The sequence below is a fragment of the Colletes gigas genome, unplaced genomic scaffold (genome assembly GCF_013123115.1).
Source record: "Colletes gigas isolate AHSC1104 unplaced genomic scaffold, ASM1312311v1 Colletes_gigas_Sc00013, whole genome shotgun sequence".
In the NCBI taxonomy this organism is placed as follows: Eukaryota; Metazoa; Arthropoda; class Insecta; order Hymenoptera; family Colletidae; genus Colletes; species Colletes gigas.
In genome coordinates this window covers 3,031,980-3,052,755 of record NW_025106642.1, presented here as the reverse complement: position 1 = coordinate 3,052,755, position 20,776 = coordinate 3,031,980, and the positions used below count along the sequence as shown (strand labels likewise).

The following is a 20,776-nucleotide window of genomic DNA, read 5'->3' as shown; positions in this document are numbered from 1 at the left end:
ATCAACCGACCTACATATTTATTCACCAGAATATATTTAAAATTCGCAGGAATTTTTACAGGAATCATTATTAGGTAATTCACTCGACAGGTTAATTATCCCAAAGTTCGACGGTTCTCCAATGGCGGTAATAAACAACCAACCGGCCCACATATTTACTCGACGGTATATAACTCAAATTCACACAATCAGAAATTATTCGGTTATTCGTTCAACGGGTTAATTATCTCGACGGTGTCCAGGCCCCGACAGTTTTACCAAAGTCATCGATTAACTGCCAGAGGGAAATTTTCCAAGTGCGACACACGGTCTCGTTTCGCGCGATACCGCGATTGGCACGAGCGTAACTTTCACGATTCGCGTGCACCGGTTTCCAGTCTCAGCCCCGATCCCAAGAGCGTCGCTTACGAATACCTAAACGAGTTTATCTGTTACGAAACGATATCGTAATTATTCATCCACGGTGTTCCTGGCCTGGCAAGAACGCATCCGTAACGGTTTCACGCATATTTCTCGCGAGCAGAACGCGCTATCGTTTCCATCGGTCAGTTCCTAGAGGAGCAAGTTACCGGCGCGCCGTGGAACCAAGAAACCCTATCATTGGTTAATTAATCACGGCAACTCGCGCACCTGCCCTCATCTCGCGAGCCTATTATTAAGCGCCATTACTTCGCTCCGCCGGTCTGCCAAAGCCCTGTCGCGACCCTTGACCGGTTCCTAGAGAGCAAACTCCTCCAGGAACTCCGTAACTCTACCGCGGTTCGCCGATTCCGCAAGAACTGTCCTTCCCGACGATTTACAAGGCGACTTCTCCCTCTACGATTTTAACCTACTTTTACAGCGTTACCAGTATCCTCCGCTACGTGCAAGAACTCGATAATTTCAGAGACAAGTAATTAACTCGCAAGTAGGATGTACGTGTACAGTCTACACGATTTTTCAGCCCCTTTCGATCATCTAACAAAAAAGTGTTTCCTATCGAACGCTAATCGGTATTTAATCGATCAAGAAATTACAGTTTTCGATCAAAAATTAAGGTCACTGTTATATTTTTAAATGGAACTAGGTATTTTTAAGTTCATTGTATTGTAGGCGACGAATTCAACGACCTGCTATGAAAGAATAATTACTATGAATTGATTGCCGCGATATTTGAAATTATTCGGCGATACGTAACACCGAGGCCTTATTTATTCAACTTCAAAATTTAACACGCAAAATGAAAGGAAAATTTATAGAGACAGTAGTGCTGCGTGGTTATCATAAAAAGTTATCGACTAATGTCTCAACAAATCGACACGAGGCGTACCGTTTTGCAAAACTGGGTTAAAACGAAGCGGAAAGGGGTCGCGTGGATCCATTGTCGGCGAAGTATTCGACCCGGTCGTAGCGTATTCACGACAGATTGTTACTTCGTAGACGCTACGTTATCGCTCGATTATCCCGCCGGAGTAATGACCCCGTTGCTCAAACATTCCTGTTTACGATGCATCAACTAGCTCGGCGAAGATAAATCGCGGCGAAACGTTACGCCCTAGTACGTGCAAGTGCGATGGTAGTGCGATGGAAGCTCGCCGGACGCGACTCGCGGCGGGTCTGAGCTTTTACGTCTTTACGCGCATGCGGAGAGCAAACAGGCAAAGATTAAGTGCACGGAGGAAAGATTAATCGTTGGAACCTGGAGTGTCGAGTAACTAAAGGGTTCTGGGAACGATCGCGTTATCGGCGTACACCGGTAACCTGCGTTATATCGATAGATTGAATTTAATTCGAACCAGTAAACGTGCAAGCAACGACTCCTGCTTCCATCTCTCGAAAACCAATGGAGCGTGCGTGATCCAGCGTCTTTCGCGTGGTTGGTAAAATGAACAGTTTGCAGGCGATGGTGTTCGCTCAAATAAGAGGTTTATTTCAGGAATTGACCGGTTATGGTTCGCAATGTGATACGTAAATAAAGCAGTCTATTGATGCGGATCGTAATGCATCAATTGACCCTAAGAAACGATGGGGATGACTCGCGGGCATTTAAGTTGACAGATTCGAATGCCAGCGCGTTGATAAAAATCGAATGGAAATAGAATTTGTACAGGAAATACGCAAAGTTAAGCTATTGAATAACCACGAGTTCTATTCTAGGAAAATGTTCTGTTTTCTTTATGAAATTAGTTGGCTTTTTTGTAAGTGTGATTGAAAGGAAATGTTCATGTTAAAAAATTTAGTCAAAGTAACATAAAGTATGAGTCAATAGTAAAAATATCGAGTCAAACCAGTTACATGTTCGAAGTCTAAAATAAAAATGTTTGAAAGAAAAAATTGTTTCGTGCAAGTACCCTTCCATTAATGAAAGGAAAAACAAAGAATATTTATTAGAATTATTCAAATTGTAATGCTTAATTGTTTCATCGAAAATACAGAAACAAGTTTGTTCAAATAACTAAATAAATATTACGTTTTAGTTAGCAATCGTCTTCGCTTGTCTGAAACCGAGTTTTCTATCGTACTTGATATTCTATGCTGTGGGGTCAAAGAGACCACGTGTTACATGTTAAATGCTACATTGAACATGTAAACAGGCGTTTAATTCTCGCACAGTGCCACATCATGTCACGTGATTCGCCGTACAGTAGTTGCATCACACCACGGTTAAATAAAGTAAAACAAAGAGTTTAATTTTGCGTAATAATATTGTAGACGTCACTGGCGGAGATTGTTTAATATTCTCGACGATTATTTTAAAATTTATACCACATCATAGCATTTCAAAGTTCTGATTTAATAATAAATAACAATAAAATAGCAGATACAACATGCAGTGAAATTCTGAACAGTCTTTACCCAACTGTGAAATAGTTAATACGATAGAAATAGACTTTACATGAACCTTTTAACAATTTCATTTTGTCGCAGCACTAACTTATACGATAAGTATAGTTTGATGAACCCAATATCGAGCAATTAGATAACGAATACCTATTTTTATTGAAAAGGTTATCAAGTAAAATCTGTTTACCTTTTCCTGCAAGGTAAGGTACGAGAGAAGCGATTGTTCGCTGCTCCAAAAGAACAGTGAAGCCTTGAAACGTATTCACGGTGCTAAGGGTCGTAAGGGGGAAGTTGATGCGGAGGACGTAGAGGTGGCATGAACCCATTGAAGCTCATTACACAGATCGTCAATTAGATGTAAGAGGTTTTTTGCCCTTGCAGTCATCGAGGATCGTTTCGTTCAATTATTACAAGTTCCAAGTATCGTACCACCGCCAGCAGCGAGAGTTACAAGACTACTCTTATCGTTTGTAAGCGTGGCGTTGGTCAAACTAGGGTTGGCCAGGCAAAGTTGAACGCTACGCGACGATAGAATCGAACGCAATACGCGTTCGTCAATATTTTACAGGTGACGAACTCTATTGACACAGCTCGACTCAAGAACAAATCGAAAAGCGAACAAAGCGTCGATTTCTTAGACCTTTAGTAACGATCTTATCTCTTCCAAGAATGTTAAAGGCAGTATCTGTAGTGTGTCGAGAAGACAATGTTTCACGCCATATTTCTGTCATTTTCTCACGTGGCTTTCGAGGAATGTTATTTTGCACGTACATGTTTTAGATTTATTCGAGTAATTTCAATGTAAAACATTTTGTGCAATATTTATTTGTCTCTTGATTTCACTCTGAAGGAAACTCTAATTTTAAAAGAGAAAAATGGCATTTGAAGGGTTGGTGTAAAAGTTTCGACCTCAACTTGAATCCTCTTCGATATAACGTGATTATTAAAACCTTCATCATTTTTCTACAATTATTCCTTAAAAATTTTCACCATTAATAAACACTCGAGAAAGAACTCGAACTTATTTGTTGAGACTTTTCTATCAGATTGAATCTCTATCGATTAAAAAGCAAACCTGTAGCATTGTATATTCGATTCACTTGGATATTTCAGTTTTCATACATCATATGTATAATCATTGGACCACATAGACGATCCACAGAAACATAAAATAGTCGTTTTGAAAAAACAAATTGCTTTATTCTCGTTAAACAAGATCAACCAAATTCGATCGATTTCGTACAAGTCGAGAAACCTAAACCGAACAAACGTGACGACCAGTCATACGTGAACGATCACTACGAGATACCATATCGTCGTTCAGGGATAGAGGACGTGTCACACGTGATAAATGAAAATTGGAGAAATATTCTGTGCGATCGCGGAATGTACGCCGCACAATGAGACGATCGTTACCGAAGGAAATTCACGAATGGCGATAAATCGATCAGCGAATGGATCTAATTGGACCGCCGCGAGTGAGCGTGCAACAAAGGCGGGGTACGCGAGCAAGGCCACGAGGAGCATAGATGCCCGATAAACGAGATATTGTGTTTCGCCTTATAGGTAATGGTAATCGAGGGATGCCTCGATAAGGTCGAAGAGTACGGGTCCGATCGTTTCTCCCCCTCCTCCGAATGTTGCTCCGTAACGAACTCGAGACCCTTTGGATGTTCCCCGTCAGCCTGTAGACTCGCGTTCGCGCACACGTAAGTTATTGTGCACCTCGATCGTAAAACAATGTCAATCCCGCACAATGAACCGATTTCTCAGTATACTCGGAACCAGCCGCGGACGCTCGAGCGCCGGGACGCTGGTCACGAGCACCGCGATACTTTTAAAACTTCCTCGAAAATGATTTAGAGAATACGCGTGCAATCGAACTGTTGTTTACAGATTAATCTTCGATCAACGCCTTTCTGCAATCTACAAATCTACGTAAATCGTTTCATAGAGATTGAGATTACTCCCTACAATTGTAAGAGTAATTTCACTTTGTTTATTGAAAATAATATCAAATTGGAGTTACTCAACCTTATCATGCATTTCTGCAGAATAGAAATTTTCAAGAAATAATTAAAATTACTCTTTATTCTATAGGTTTAGACAGATCAACACTTTTTTACTTGAAATTTGATATTAAAAATATAGTATTCCATTAAAAAAAAAAAAACAAAGTTTACCCCCAGTATACCCCTTCGAATCATGGAATGGAACTTTTTTTGAGTAATGCATACTTTGGAAGTTATTTATTTAATGAAATTAGTAACATTTATTGCTCAGGTTTGCAAGATTCTACTCAGTTCTGTTGTCTACATTATTTTGTCAATTTTTTTCATTCTATTTCCCATATTTCCTGTTCTTGAGAGTTTCTTTCAAGATTTTAATAGATTATTATTATAAAAAATAATGTTATATATATTTTGTATTTACATGATTTGTTGCGAATAAAAGTATAAAAAAAATTGAAGTTTTTATAAAATCTGTGTTTACGCTTCAACCCAATAATTTTACTAATTATTTCCGTTGTATATTTTTAAGAAAAACGAGGAATATATCTGAAAAATCTCAAATGTAGATTTTTTCCAAAAATCTTCGATCTTTTTTACGCGCAACCGTGGAAGGCCCCTTAAGAGAGTTTACAATTTACTTCGTGTAATCATTGTAAGTGCTTACTCATGTATAATGCATGATACTTTTACTGTTACGTTACAAGATCTATTATACAACAGGAAGTATGTAATGCGAAGTGCGCTTCCATGAAAGGACAACCGGCGTGCCTCGAAGTTTTTCTGACGTTCGGAAAAGAACGAACGCGAACCGATTCCGAACTCGCATAAATTGCGACAGAATACATTTACGCGCTCTAATTCATTTCACTATCGGAGTTTTACTACACCGGAAGGGGCGATGATCTGTTCACGGACGGAGTTCTCGCAAGCCTGAAGAATTTACACGATTTTCCAAATCGCAACGCCGCTCTTTTTCCATCGATCATCGAACTTACACATCGCTTTTATTAGTAATCATCAAAAATTCCTGTTAAGCCGTAGACGACGAAACAAAGATGAATTATTATATTTAATTCTCTATTTCACGAATTTTATATTAACTTTAGAAAAAAATTATTTCTTGATTATTTAGGTATTTGTGAATCCATTAATATTTCGGACTAAATACTGTAAGATTGAACTTTTTTAACAGAGACTCTTTTCTTTGAGTTCATCGTCTAAAGGTTACATTGTTTGTATTCGTTTTGTCACAGTTGATTACTTCCTGAGAAAAATACAGTACTTGGACCAATTTTTGTTATTTTGCTTCTTTATCTGTATGTAAACTTTGTTCTCTAAATGGAAGATCTATTTCTTTCCAAATTTCGATAAACCATTAAATTCTACATAAAAAAATATTGTCAATTCGAATCTAAAATAAGCAGCAATAATCTCATCAGGATCGAAATTATATCTAATTTTGCTTACAGTTATTTTGCACAGTATTTGTGCATTTTATGTTTTATAGAAATTGCATTAATTCATCAGCTTTCGATGATCGATGAAAAAATCGACATTTATTTGAAATTTATTCCTTCCCCGTTTATTTTTAAACTTGTTTGTAGCTTTTATGCACGAAGCCAGCTGCCTACGCTCCAAGGAAGAAATTCCTGATAAGTTGCATGTGAAATGCAACGTTGACTACGCAAACGGTAAACGGTAACGTTCCCTTCTCTCCCAGTTTCGCTAATCGCGATAATTCGCTTAGTATCTTGACGCTAACGCTCTGCTCGCCGACTTGTCTTCGCTGATGAATCGAAACAGCGCGCACAGATGCAGCCTTTTAACGAAACAAAGGCATCGTTCAGAACACAGATGGACAAATTTTTATTCGAATAACATACAGGGTGTTCGACCACCCCTGCAAAAAATATTAATAAGAGATTCTCGAGGTCAAAATAAGACAAAAATCAAGAATACCAATTTGTTAATTAATGCTCCATTAAAAAGATATTAACAAAATTATCAATAAAATCTGTCCAACTACACGAATTTTTTTCTCGAAAATGCGTACAATTTCGAGGGTATGTCTATTCACCAAAAATGATTGTAATTGACCCCCGCAATCGAAAATAATTTTTTCAGAACGATTTGAAATTTTTTTTTTTTCGTCCAAAAATTTGGGCACTGAATTTTTTTCTCGAAAGTGCGTAGGATTTCGGGGGTATGTGTAATAACCAAAAATGATTGTAATTAACCCCCGAAACTGAAAATAATTTTTTTAAAACGATTTGGAAAATTTTTTTTTTCGAAAAATTTCTGCACTTTCTCGAATTTTTTTCTCGAAAGTGGGAAGGATTTCGAAGATATGTGTAATGACCAAAAATGATTGTAATTGACCCCCGCAACCGAATATAATTTTTCCAGAACGATTTGAAATTTTTTTATTTAGTTGTTAATAACTTTTTAACGAAGCCTCAGTCGAGAAATTGGTATTCTCGATTTTCGTCTTATTTTAGCCTCTAGGATCTATCATTCAAATTTTTCTGTTTACAACCAACAACGCCAATGTGTATCAATTTTTTCGAGATGTTTGTTCCATTGCTGCAAGGCCAATGAGCAAATAAAAAACGAGACAAAGTGCAAGAATGCGAGATCTATACCCGCTGGTGTGATCCCGCCCGAAAGAGGCCTCATTCTCGATCCCGATCTCTCGAGAGTAAAACTCTCAAGTGGACATCGGGCATTAGTCATCGCGTTTCGTTCGATTGTTCTCTGGACTCGTATTGTTCGTATGGTTCAAGGGTTTCGGGGCTCGACTCATCGACCGGCTGACTTTTCGAACACCCGAATCGAGCAACCAAACCTCTTAGGCATAGACGATTGTGTTACGTGGAGGGTGGAACGCGTTTCATTATGCTCGAGTGCCCGTTAGAGAAAATATCGTCGTTGTTCGAACCGTACGGCTCTCGTCGATAAAATTTTACGAGTCCCTACTTCGTTTGCACGGACGACAAGGCGCCTCGACGACTTCAGCGGGTTTAATTGACGGAAAACCTGGACAAATCATTTTTTAAGATAGAGAGGAGTATTCTAGCTATTTGCCTTTTTGGTTTTGACGAGCGACAGGGCACGAATTTTCCAAATTCGAGTTTAATGCGTGGATAATCGAGAATAGAAATTATCCTGTAGCATAGAGGAAGAGACAACCTGACTTTTTACGTAAAATTTATTTGTTGTTCCTGGAATATTCAGGTTTTACTGATATAAAAATTCTAGAGTAATTTTTAATACTCTGCGTACTTTTTACCCTATTTTCCACCGAAATATTTATTTGGTAATTCTCTATATATAATGATAGCTACTCAACAATTTTTAAGATACAAATCTTAATTAAAGTTACATACCTTGATGTGCAAGATTATATCAAAATTTTTCCGGAGAAAAAGAAGAATCTGTGCACAATAATTCCGATTTTATATTTACTCTCCTTCTGTATATATCAAATCACGTAACATCTAAAAAAATGATCCGCGATATTAGAAAGTACGTAATAAAAATTCACAAGTTACAACTAGTCTACCAGGAAATCACTAAATAGCATGGAATCTTAAGTACCAATGGGGGTAACTTTAGTAGGTTGTCTGTCAACAGACTATCGCCTTTTTTCACCGAGTTACGAAATGCAACGTACTCTGTACATTTGAAAACGTGCCAAAAGCTTCGATCGTATATATCCAGCTACGTGGCAGTAATGAGAACGTTAAATTTTGTACACTCTAAACTTGACATTCATGTTCGTTGTTTCGGTGGCTCTCGCGTGTAGCGATAGAATCGGTTCGAATAAGAGACGCGTGAAATAAACAGTTTATCGAAAACATAAACAGCGCCCATGCTTCGAAGAACAGTTCATATCGATGCTGATTGTTCTTGGAACGATATTATACTGACCGTGCTTAGGAATTTTGGCTATCGTAAGCTTCAAGATAGATCGATAGATCCTACTGTTTTCGAGAGAGCAACGTTCTTCGATCGAAACTTCTTTTAATCGCAAAATTAACCCCTTAACGTTCATGCCCGAGTCTGACTGCTTTGAAAAACAATATTTGTTTGATCCAACGGTTTAAGGGACGATAATATTTGTTTTCCTTCAAATTATACATTAAATACAACATTGTAATTAAAAAAACCAGATTTTAAGAAACAAATCCAATGAAGAAAACTGATCATTAGACTGCGGATGTTTATGCATTTATGGGAAATTTTAAACCTCAAAAAACTACAGAATGCATTTAATATGCAAAAATATAAGAAATACTTCAAGTAAGATGCGAATTATTATATTTAGGGGTTGAGACAGCCCTCTGCGAAGCCTCCGTTTCATTAATTCTATTAATAAAAATGTGAATTTGCATAAAGATCCGCTGTCTACTGATCATTGTTGGTTAACCCGAAAAATATAAGCGTTAAGGGGTTAAAATTCCTCTTTATCGCATAACCTCGAGTTTCCAATGTCTTAGATTTGCAGTACGAGCATACTAATTGCTTCTTCCAATGTCTGTAATTAAAATACTCCTTCTGCGTGATTTCTAAGCACAAAGTAATAAACGAGTTCACCATTTGCGATATTCAGACGCGATTGGAGCAGCGTTTTCCTCTTTTCCGGTGACTAGACGGAGGACTTTGGGAAAATCGCGAGCTCAAAAAGCATGGCTTTGTCTTAAGACCGAGAAGTGCTCTCTCGACTGCACAGCACCGAAGACAGACCTGAATAAGCCATAATTATCGTTCGTCGGGTCGAAAGCACCGCTCAGACACGTTAAACGTCGCGGATGGGTGTTACGGGGACAGCGAAACTAATCTCCGGCGCTGGTAGTATTTACGCGACAGCTATTACTTATTGTTTGCAACCGACTTTCTCGTCATTTCGTGTTGCATCTCATTGCCCCGTTACACGCGGCGCATAATCTCGTGTAGGCTGCCATTCGATGAAATATTCGTCTCGATGTGCACTCGGTGAGATCCGAGAAGGAAGCCGCACGGAAGCGTTACACGCCAATTTTAACAAAACTTTGCTATTCCAGTCAACGATCAAAATTGTTATTATACCTCGAGTCAACGATCAAAATTCTTATGTGCTCTAAATAAATTGCTCCAAACTGTTTTCTAAGAAACCATCGAAGATATCAACTTCGTCTCTTTTGTTAAATCAAATGTTCCAGAGGAGTTCATTTTCTCACGTTGCAATCAATTTTTTTACAAATTTTATAGATGAAAACAATTTTTTTTTATATTTCTTGCATTGTTCAAGACTTTCATTCCTTCCTCATCATAATGACTTTAAAGTGTTCATCAGTTATCATACCGAAATATAAGATTCCTCATACTTGGTCTCAATTTTTGTTTATTTCTCGCCAAGCGAATGTTTAAAATGTTTACATAGTTCCATCTGTTTCATGGATTTTATTCTCCAAATTTGACTGTAGAGCGAATAAGTAATTTTTCATGTTCTCTTTTCCAGATCCATTATCCTTCATCTGACCAAAGCCTGTTTATTTTAGTTTCATCATTATATCGTTTAAATTTCTTTGGTGCAAATAAATACACTTTTGTAGTTCCAGCGTTAAATACACAGTTTGTAGAATTTTCCATTCGACAAACTCCTCCAAGAGCACCGACGTCGTCACAGAAGGGCACCTTGCTACGCATAACGCATTCATCTACGCAGAACATGATCACATTATCGTCGCGGAACCGCCTGAAACCGTATAACGCAAACATAACGGATACGCAATTACGAGATATCCTTGTTGCAATGTCACACACACGCTAGTCCCTACCACTCAAGGCCTCCCTACGTTTACCCTTTGGGCACGATCGAGCTCTTTGCAACGGTTCGATGCACGTTTACGCGTAAAGTGCATTGCGCGAAATGCTGAATGAAGTCTGTCAAACGACTTCCACATTCACGATACACGGCGCACCAGTTTCTCAACGAACTTTCTATTTCCGTTTCATCCGAGCGTGGCGTTTAATTTCTTCTTACGTCAACCTAGCCGAGCCCCTGATCCACGCGTGGATTTCCCGAGCAATCGCCACGAAGGCATTCGATTCCTCGATCGCGGAAAGATCGAAACTGAGGGATACATTTCTTACTTTATCCAATATTAAAGAAAATATTGATTTCTCCGATCGCGAGTCCGACATGAACGACAAAAATATTTGTATTTTATATATCTTAATGGTTAATAGTCTATTTCATTGCATGAATATTTTCAACAATCAAGAGTAACAGGATAGAACATAATCGTGAATCTCACTTGCCACCTGCTGGATCACTTATTGATTATAAATCAGTCCGTAATGTAACACTCGTCGTGCAGCTAATTGTTTTCTCACTATTTATTATAAATAAAATATAATTAAAATCATACATTGTGCCGGTAAAATCCTCGACATCAACGAGAATTTACCGGTGTAAAAAATTCTGTACAAAGCCGTATTTCATTCGTACTACGAAATACATAAGTCCACGAAAAAAGCAACCGTAATGATCGTGTTTAACACTAAACTACCAACAATTATAGTGTGTTTATTTGTACCAAAGAAATTGAAACGATAGGTGCGTGAAGAAATGTATAATGGAATAGAAATAAGTGTTTATTCATTCTCTTATAGAAAATTAGGATAAATTTTCAAAAATTCAGCCGAGTAAATTTCTTACTTTTATTAGAAATTACGAATGGGTCATTTTGATTGGTTTGATAGTTTTAGTGTTAAATCCCCGATATGCTTATCTAAGCGGTTGGAACGCGCGTTGGGCAGAGCCTCGATCTTCCGTGTAGATCCCGCGGATGGTTAACGCAGTGGACGGAGGGATCCACGCGGTGCATAGCTTACCTCCTCGCGTTTACAAGCGGCGAAACGATCGTTTTAATTAAATACCGTGTCGCGGCGCGGTTTGACCGACGATTATCCGTATCATTCGCCGTTGAATTTTGATGCAACGTAAGGTGTAAAGCGACGCGCCTTGACCGCAACGATAATTGCAAACGGTTAATTAAATCTCGATAAACCGCGACGTCGTAATTTCGATCTAGCGAGATACACGAGACCCCGCGCGGGGACGACGCCGTCGTTCGATAAATATTTACCACGCGTTCCTTCGTGTTTGTGTTGCGTCCACGTTCGGTCCCTGACGACGTTATTTGCGGTCGGAAATATTCGTATTCTTCGCCGGCGGTCCACGTTAATTCCAGTTTAAGTATTCCTGCGAATCCGCTATTTTCCCGCGCACGCGCTCCAACACGAACACAAGGGAATGCTCGTATAAAGCGTCCGCTGAAGAATTGCGCTTGAAAGTCGCTGTGAAAACTAAGGGGCATCCCACACGAGCGTTTAAGATTTACCTTTTACGGATTTCGAGTCTCTCGAATCGATGAAATGACAATAAAACGCCGTGAGATCGAAGAAAATGGAGCAAGAGGAATACTAGTTCATTTTTTAACATTTTTGAACAAATAAAGCGTCGAATGAACCAAGAATATTATAAAAATCTCCTTTTTAAAAGATTGGAAAGAATCTGCTGGATCTTCTTTTAGGAAAATGGTAACAGTTTATTGCGAAATAACAAGAAAACGCCGTGAGATCGAAGACCTTGCAACAAGAGGAATGCTAGTCCATTTTTTAACATTTTTGAACAAATAAAGCGTCGAATGAACCAAGAATATTATAAAAATCTCCTTTTTAAAGAATAGAAAAGAATCTACTGGATCTTCTTTTAGGAAGATGGTAACAGTTACTGTTTATTGCGATTTTTTCTAAAACCATCGAAACAGGAAAAAATTGTAGTTTTTTATGATCTATAGGACAGTGTATAACAATTTAGCATATTTATATTATTTTTGCGAGAAACGAAGGTGTCAAGGTGGCATATACCTCCCACGGATATAAACGATTTATGTGTGTGTGTGTGTGTGTGTGTGTGTGTGTGTGATCATAAAGAGCTGTAAAACTTTTTTTCTCTCTCATTTTGTTCTAATCGCGATAGTTTTCGACTCACTGGCTAGGAATAGTGTGAACACCCTGTATACGCTCTCGAACAGATTCTAAAACGTGTGAAATAGCTACCAACAGGTGGCTCTCCATACTTCCGACTGCGCTCACACCTCAGCTGGGACACAAACTCACCGTAGTTCTAAGAACTCGTAAGTATCTTTTCGATCTATTCAAAGGCCGATTTAAACGTTTCCCACTCTCTGACGAAAGGAAACAGTAAGAGCAGGCTAACCATAAAAATCTGAAAGTGTTTTTTATTTAAAATTATTCAGGATTTGCTATTTATAATTTGAACATTTTTCTCGACACACCTGTTCAACCAATTCTTAATTTCGTCACTGAACCTATTCTTAAGATTATTCACAGAATCCACAGGTAAATATGTAGCGATGCATTTGTATCTACATTTATTTATTAAATACCAAGTAAACCGTACAACAGATTTTCAGCTTTTGAATAATACAGAACCAGAGTCGATTAAAATGCAATCTGATTACTTTTGCCATGATAAAATTTAATGTGATTATACTATAATTATACGATAATTAGTTTGCAAGCGCTTTAGAAATTTACAATTATAATTACACCGCAAATTGACGATAATTACCATGTCGTTAGATATAATCGTATCGCTAATGTAATCAGATTTTACATTTTCCTCAACTCTGCAAAAGACCACTTTTATTTCCCTTCGTGGACTTGGACAATTTACAGGTAATTAAATTCCTTCTTGTATGAAATTTCATGACTCGAGTGGAAGAGTCGAAAACTGGTCAGGATAAAGTGCTCGAATGATAGAAAATTGAACCATTTTTCTTAATTTTTTTAAAGGAAATGTTACATCCGACGTTAAGATTCTTTTTTGCAGTTTACTTAGCTATCCTTTGGGAATACAAGGTAATTTTTTTATTCATTTTTATTAACTTTTAATGTTGTTATCACGGTGAAAGCTTAAAGTAAAAATTGCAAAATTTCGTCGTTTCTTTCGCAACTTTTTAATAAAAAAAGATATGATAAACTCGTTATAACAATTTGATTTTGGTACGGGCGAGAACTGTTAGTGTGTGGAACAACGTGTAAAAATTACAAAGCGATCGAAGGTATAGTTTCTGAGATTTTATCCGCGCCAGTTAAGAAAGTAACGTTTCGAGGGAAACGCATTTAAAGTCTGCAAGATCATACTGATCAATCTCTCAGCTTTATATAGAATTCCTTCCAAAATATTGTCACCTAGATGACAAAAACGCTAAAATTCAATTTCTAATAACAGGAGATGTCTCTTGACCCAGTCGTGAACCTTTCGAAACAGTAAAGGGTCTAGCCGAATAAGCATGGTAAAAGTGCCCCCAAACCAAACTGAACGGGGTTAATACCACTCGGTAGGTGGTTCGAAGAAAACCCTTTTCACAAAGTTTCAACCCGGTATCTCTACTACAGGGATAATTACGGGGTGAAAATCATTTTTTGGTTTATCCTTAATATCTCCAGTTCTGCTCAATTAAGCATTATGAAAAAAATCATGGTTATTCTACCGACTGATGTACATATTCGAGAATTTTTTCAGAATTTTAGAAGTAATGACTTCGGTAGTTACCGCGAGGGCTATGCAAAAAATGTTCTACAATCCACAATACTCGACATTTGTCTCTCAAAATTTAACAGTACATTCTTAAATGTGTATACTTTCAGAAAATGAAGCAAAACAAAAGATTGATATTTTTGAGGTCTCACACGAGACTCCCCACTTGAGTAGATCGTCAGATTCGTTCGAGGAACCGTATACCTGACAATGTCCTCAGCTGTCTTCGCGAACAATGATTGGAAAAGGCACGGTCTGCGGAGACCTGTGGGACCCGAGACGAGCGATTCCGCGGGGTTAGGGCCCCCCGATCGCCGCGAAGAAGCCTCAGCTGTTTGCCGATGGAAGCCGTAGGATGGTTTTTACGCTGTCTAGCTCGACCCGCGGCCCGTTCCGTCGTGCAACAGCGAGCAGAAACGCCGCCGGCTGTTACTGGATACAGTCGTGCATGGTAATACGCGGCTGATATGCTCCAACGGTAACATGGTAATACTTCGCGGTCGAGGGTGTACGGACTTCCACCGTGACCGAGCGAGAAATAAAGGTCGGACTAGGGGTAGCAGCGTACAGGAGGGGAAAAACGCGGAAGCGGGAAAAGAAACGAGAGGGTACGCGTGGATCGTGTTTCGAGGTCGGGACACGCTCGAAATGTGGCGGAACGGAACTGCGCGGTTCTCGGGATCCATAAGTATAAGGAAGATCTATCGGGGACCGGGGTTGGGGGAAATTTTATTACCGAACGACGAATAAAAATTTTAGATCCGTTCGTAAATCAACCAGAAAGTTCCGCCGGTTTTGGTAGTTTAGAAATAACGGCTCTTTGGAAACTTCGATGTTTCAGAGTAATTATTCGACTGGCCTGGATAAAATTCGTGAACTCGATCGTTTGCTCGATAGTTACCATCGATTACTTTCCAAATCAATGTAACTTCTACCGTTGGAAATATATCATCGATCTTCTCAATGCTAACACTGGAACTATCAAACCAGTCAAAATGATCTATTCTAATGAAACTTGTAAAAAATTTACTCGACTGAATTTTTGAAATCCTAATTTTCTATAAGAGAGAATTAACGAACATACCGTACATTTAACTTCCGTTAAAATTCGATAGTACCAAACGAAACGCCATTGATCCATCGATGATCAACGATGAAATTCCTCCCGGGGGAAGCGAATTTCTAACAACTAATCAACACGCCATTTGACTTCCCCGATAATTAAACATTCCACCGACCATCGGAATTAAAGAGTGTCGTTAATGTCGCCCGACGGAAGCCCGTTCGTCTTATCCCGGATCGCTCGGTACGAGAACAAGGGACTCTTTGTGAGATCGCGCCGCGAGCAGCCGACTAATCCTTCGTCCTCAGGTGAAACTCGCTTTCGGCATCGAGAGATCCGTTTCCCACGGTACGCGGCCAGGTAACCCGGAGCGTTTTCCCCGTAATGTGGGTCTCCGCGATACATCCCCCTCCCCCTCTCTCTTTCTCCTTCTCAGTTTGCCTCTAGCCTCTCCTCACCACCGCTCGATCGTCTCTTTTACCGAAGTTGGCCCGCGCCCGGCCCCGTGAAATCGCCAACGTCTTTTACGATTTCTCCGGGTCAGGTAGAAGGGAAGGATTACCGAGGAAGTTCCAGCGATCCACGTAACACCGCTGATGCATTCGCTGGCTGATCCAGGCGAATGGAATGCTAATACGAGGGGGGAGGGCTGAGATTCGCTGGCGCTGAACGGTGGACAGATATCCTTGGCTGTTTAGGTGGCTAGGTGGCGAGAACTAGGCTTTGCACTTTCGGTGCACACCGGTGATGCCCCCGGGGCAACGCTCAGCTACCATTACACCGACTTCTAGAGATAATAAAGACGCGATGCAACTCGACGCTTGAACTTTCCGCGGGGTTGACGCAACCGGCTACACGGTTTAGTTTCGATTAAGTTATTCCGCTCTGGCTCTGGTACACGTACGCGTGGCGATACTTGCAGCAGACTCGAATTAAATATTTTAATCCTGCACGTACGAATCGACGTGGTTTTACACTGGTCGAGGACGCAGGGGCAAACGGAACTTCCCCTCCATGTAGATATTTTAAATTCGAGCTACTTTGGAAATTAGCGACCAAAAGAAAACGGATTATTACACTATAGTCGATTATTGTATATTATATCGAGGGGGCCATCAATTTGACGGATGTTTGATTCCATATTTAAAATTGCAGAACGCGTAAATATTATTTTTTAACGACTTCTGTTGAATTTTATTGATGCAATCGCACGAATACATATTTGCAAGCAACCTTTAGGTTTGTAATGAATGAGTGCAGTTATGAGGGCATTGACGACTATGTGTGTGTGTTTCGCGTCAAGTATGCATTTAGAATTATGCATTTTATTAGTTAATCGTTTGTTAATAATAATTTAGTTAGTTACGTTCGAGTCAGCTTTCCGTGCAAACCATTTTATTAAGATATTAAAGGGAAAATATCTAAAATATCTTACATATTCTAATTAAAAAAAAGATCGTATTGTAAGGTAATCAACATGAAAGGTATCAATAAATGTAAGTGCGATCAATGCCCATAAATCTAGTGTTAAACATCTTTGTTAATTTTTAAAAATTCGGATAAAAATTTCGAGTATCAAATAAAAGGTAATATACAATTTTAAAGGTGTGATACGCGTTACGATTTCACTCGAACGGAAACCGTTAATTGGCTTTTATAATAATCGAGAGATTGTAACGTGCATGGACCATTTTAAATAAAATTTAAATTGGAGCTACACGACGAATTATATTGCACGAATTAAAATTGGTCCGTATACGTGCAACGTGTTTTCCATTTATTACACGACTAAAATTTTCTATTCCAAGGAAATAACGTTTGTCGCGAGCAATGTTTACCCGAAAAATTTCACCACGTTCGCTGTGACACGAGGTGTACATATTTTATTCTACTTTCGTTCCGTCCTAAGACAACATCCGTGCCCGTGAACCGTGACACCGTCAGAGACATTCTGTGGACCGATTTTTCCAATATCAACAGAGACACCAACGACCAAGCACGAAGTGTAAAAGTTTGAGGACCTAGATACTTGGTCAAACGTGAGAATGCAGTACAAAGTGTAATTGAAAAATCTACATTCGATTCGTATCGACAAAAATTGGTATCGAATGAAAATGTTTACCAAACGTCCAATTGCAAGGTAAAACCAAATCTGTTATTTGGTAACAATGATCCTTTACTCTGTCTCGAGAAAAAAAACGGTACCGCGTGAATTGCATTCCGATACTTAACACTTTGACGGCCGCTGTCACGTATACGTGAGTTCGCGAGCTAACAGACGTTGGCCACTGTCACGTGTGCGTGATCTACTGTATCAGTCACCATTTCATTCAACCTATTACATTTATAATTCCTTATAATAATATTCCTAGCATCCTCGTGTATCTCATTTTGGTCTACAATATCAGTGGTGACGGGCAACGGTCTTCGCGTGATACGTGCGGCCATTAAAGCGTTAACATGGACAAATTCTGTGGACCGATTTTTCCACTATCACCAAATACAAACGACCAAGCACGAAGTGTAAAAGTTTGAGGACCTAGATATTTAACCAAACGTGAGAATGCAGTAAAAAGCATAATTGAAGAATCTACAATATTGACAAAAATTTGTATCGAACAAAAATGTTTACCAAACGTCCAATTCCAAAGTAAAATCAGATCTCTTATTTCGACGACAATGATCCCTAACTCTCGAAACGGTCCCACGCGAATTGCACCCCGAACTCGACATCAAAGAGCACCTATTCTGGTAGCGTACCATAAAACAACACTCGTCGCTGGGTACGAATCAAGCCTCCCAATATCACTTACGACGAATGAGCCTCTCGCGGCTGAATGAATCTCAAACTAACAGTAATCGTTCGGTGGGTTTCCAGGGATCGATTTCGCGAGCGGTTCTTCGTACACCAAGTATCTGTTATGCAAATACCGCGGGCGGTGATACGCGCGCACAGGCGTGTTCGTACGTCTTTGACAACGGTTCGGTTGTCCGGCGTTGCATCCGATAAGAGGCGGCCGGAAATGCGCCGTGGAAGGTGAACACGTATGGGTACTTACGGACTGGTACTTTCTTGGGGTCGATGGCGGCGAGACGTTCCTCGACACTGTCGATCCTCGAGCGCAGACGGCTGCTACGATCAGCGACCGCGGTCAGATCGGCCGTTAGGTCCGCGAATATGTCCTCGGCGGTGGTGAGCAGGGACGCGAGTTGCTTGAGGGACGTGGTGAACGCGCCGTTCGCCACCGCCTCCAATTCGGCGCCCACCGGCCAACCCTGCGGCGCTGATCCCGCCGGCACGTGTCCGCGTCGCAAGTAGCGCGGTTCCACTTTTCGGAGCACAAACGGCATGATTTCACGGTATGGGGACCGACACCTTCGCACATAACACACGACCGAACGACGTACGCGCGAACTTTCGAACGGTTCTCGTGGGGCACGGGACAACACCGGTCTATCGTCACCACATCGCGCCAACCGGCGAAAGATCGTTCGCGATTACGTTTACGATTACGACGAACGACGAATTGCTCTCGATCGCGCACGAACATTCCACCAGGGCATTCCGCGACTCCATTCTTACGGTAACCATCTGAGAAATTTTCTATGGGAGGCACTGCACTTCCAACACACGGCAACGGTGTTCTTCACTTTGTGCTCGATGCCTCGATCGCATCGGGTCACATCCTCGGTACGACCGGCGAATATTTCACTCGACTCGATAAGCGACGTCTCTTAAACCGTTTGGTACGTGTTCTCGCGCGGTGTTCCGTTCGTGGATCTCATACTGTCACCTGCGTCGCGAATGAAAAATGCCCGCGTGAACGCACGGCCAAAACGTCCGCACGACGCGACGACGGTACGCGAAGTGCCGGCCGGCTTGCTGCCCTGTCGCCAAACCGTTGTTCGGTTATACTCCCATTCAATTCCGGCACGCTCAAGGCGCCCTTCGCGGCACTTCGAGCCAGCCATCTTCTGCGGGTTTTGTATACCTGCTTCGTGCTTCTGTGGCCGTTAAACGGCGGTAACGTCGAGATTCTTTCGTACCGATGGCTGTCAAAGAGACTACGCCGCAGACCATAGACGAGGTATAGAATAGACCACAGACGATGTATACGAGTAGACCTTTCAACCTTATGCACTTTCGTGGCCCGATCTGACTGCCATACCGGCCTGAAAAGTCGGAGGTGATCTTAGCGCCCTCATCTGGTGGATGGCGGTCAATTGAGGAACTATTCACTGAATTGGTTTTCTATTCTATTCTATATTTATTTTTTATTTTTTTGGGTGCGATACTAGCACTATCGGCTTTCTAATAACAGCATTTATCATCTACTTTTTAAATCCTCTATTTCCTACATCTCCTTTTCCCCTTCTTAACTCTTAAAATTAACCTTAATCTATTACAAAAGCTGAATTAATTTTGATAGGCAAACAGCTTTAGTGTTTGCATAAATACAACTTGGACTATAGAAGGGGTTAAAATTCATTTCTGAATCTGTTGGTAACGTTGCGAATGACACGAAAATGGTAATAGGGTTTCGAGACCCCATAAAAATGGGCCGAAAAAATACAGTGGGTGAGAGATCTGCTCGTATACCTCGTCTCTGATAATACTCTAGAATCTATTAATAAATCAATGAGAATCGAAACTAACTTAGTGAAGAAGCTCTATATTTATGATGACTTGATGATGATTTGCTAATATGATTTAGATTTTAATTAATAATTGCATTACCCAGCTATGAGTGACACGATTATTAATTAAACGCTAAATAATATCCAGGTCTCACCGTGTGGAGGTTGCTGTGAATGGAAACTCGCCCTAATCGAATCCCAACCACCCTCCATTAATAAAGATCTTTTGTGACCAGCGATCGTTGGTCGTAAAACAATAAACGAAACTATAAATAAGTAGAAGAGCAGTTTCTTTTGTACACCGGTCTTCGATTTGCTAACTTTAAGCAGTTTTCATTGGGCACTGATCTGCCATCTGGTAACACTGTTCATAAGTAACTAGATCAATCGAAACACTTCAATTTTCGAACCGTACCAACGTATAATGCATAAAGACATATACCTAACTTCAAAGAGATATATGTTGCTATTTTTCCATACTTTTCAACTCTTTTTAGCAAACTATTTAGCAGAACGAAAAAACTGGCACTTAACCAGAAGTTTTGTTTCAGCAAGATGCTACTGAAATCAGTAACCTAATCAAAAGTTTTTATACTACATATGTACGCTCTTGGACAAAAAAAT

The 20,776-nt window shown here is 40.0% G+C and overlaps 1 protein-coding gene across 1 annotated transcript in view; it reads right to left on the bottom strand.

Moving 5' to 3' along the window:
• LOC122399313 overlaps positions 1-19,096 on the bottom strand; it is a 117,612-nt gene extending 98,516 nt beyond the window's left edge. The window contains exon 1 of the mRNA XM_043399915.1: positions 18,574-19,096. Within this exon, the coding sequence (XP_043255850.1) occupies positions 18,574-18,865 (292 nt within the window). The 5' untranslated portion in view covers positions 18,866-19,096. The remainder of the gene's footprint in view (positions 1-18,573) is intronic.
• Positions 19,097-20,776: the final 1,680 nt, after the last annotated feature.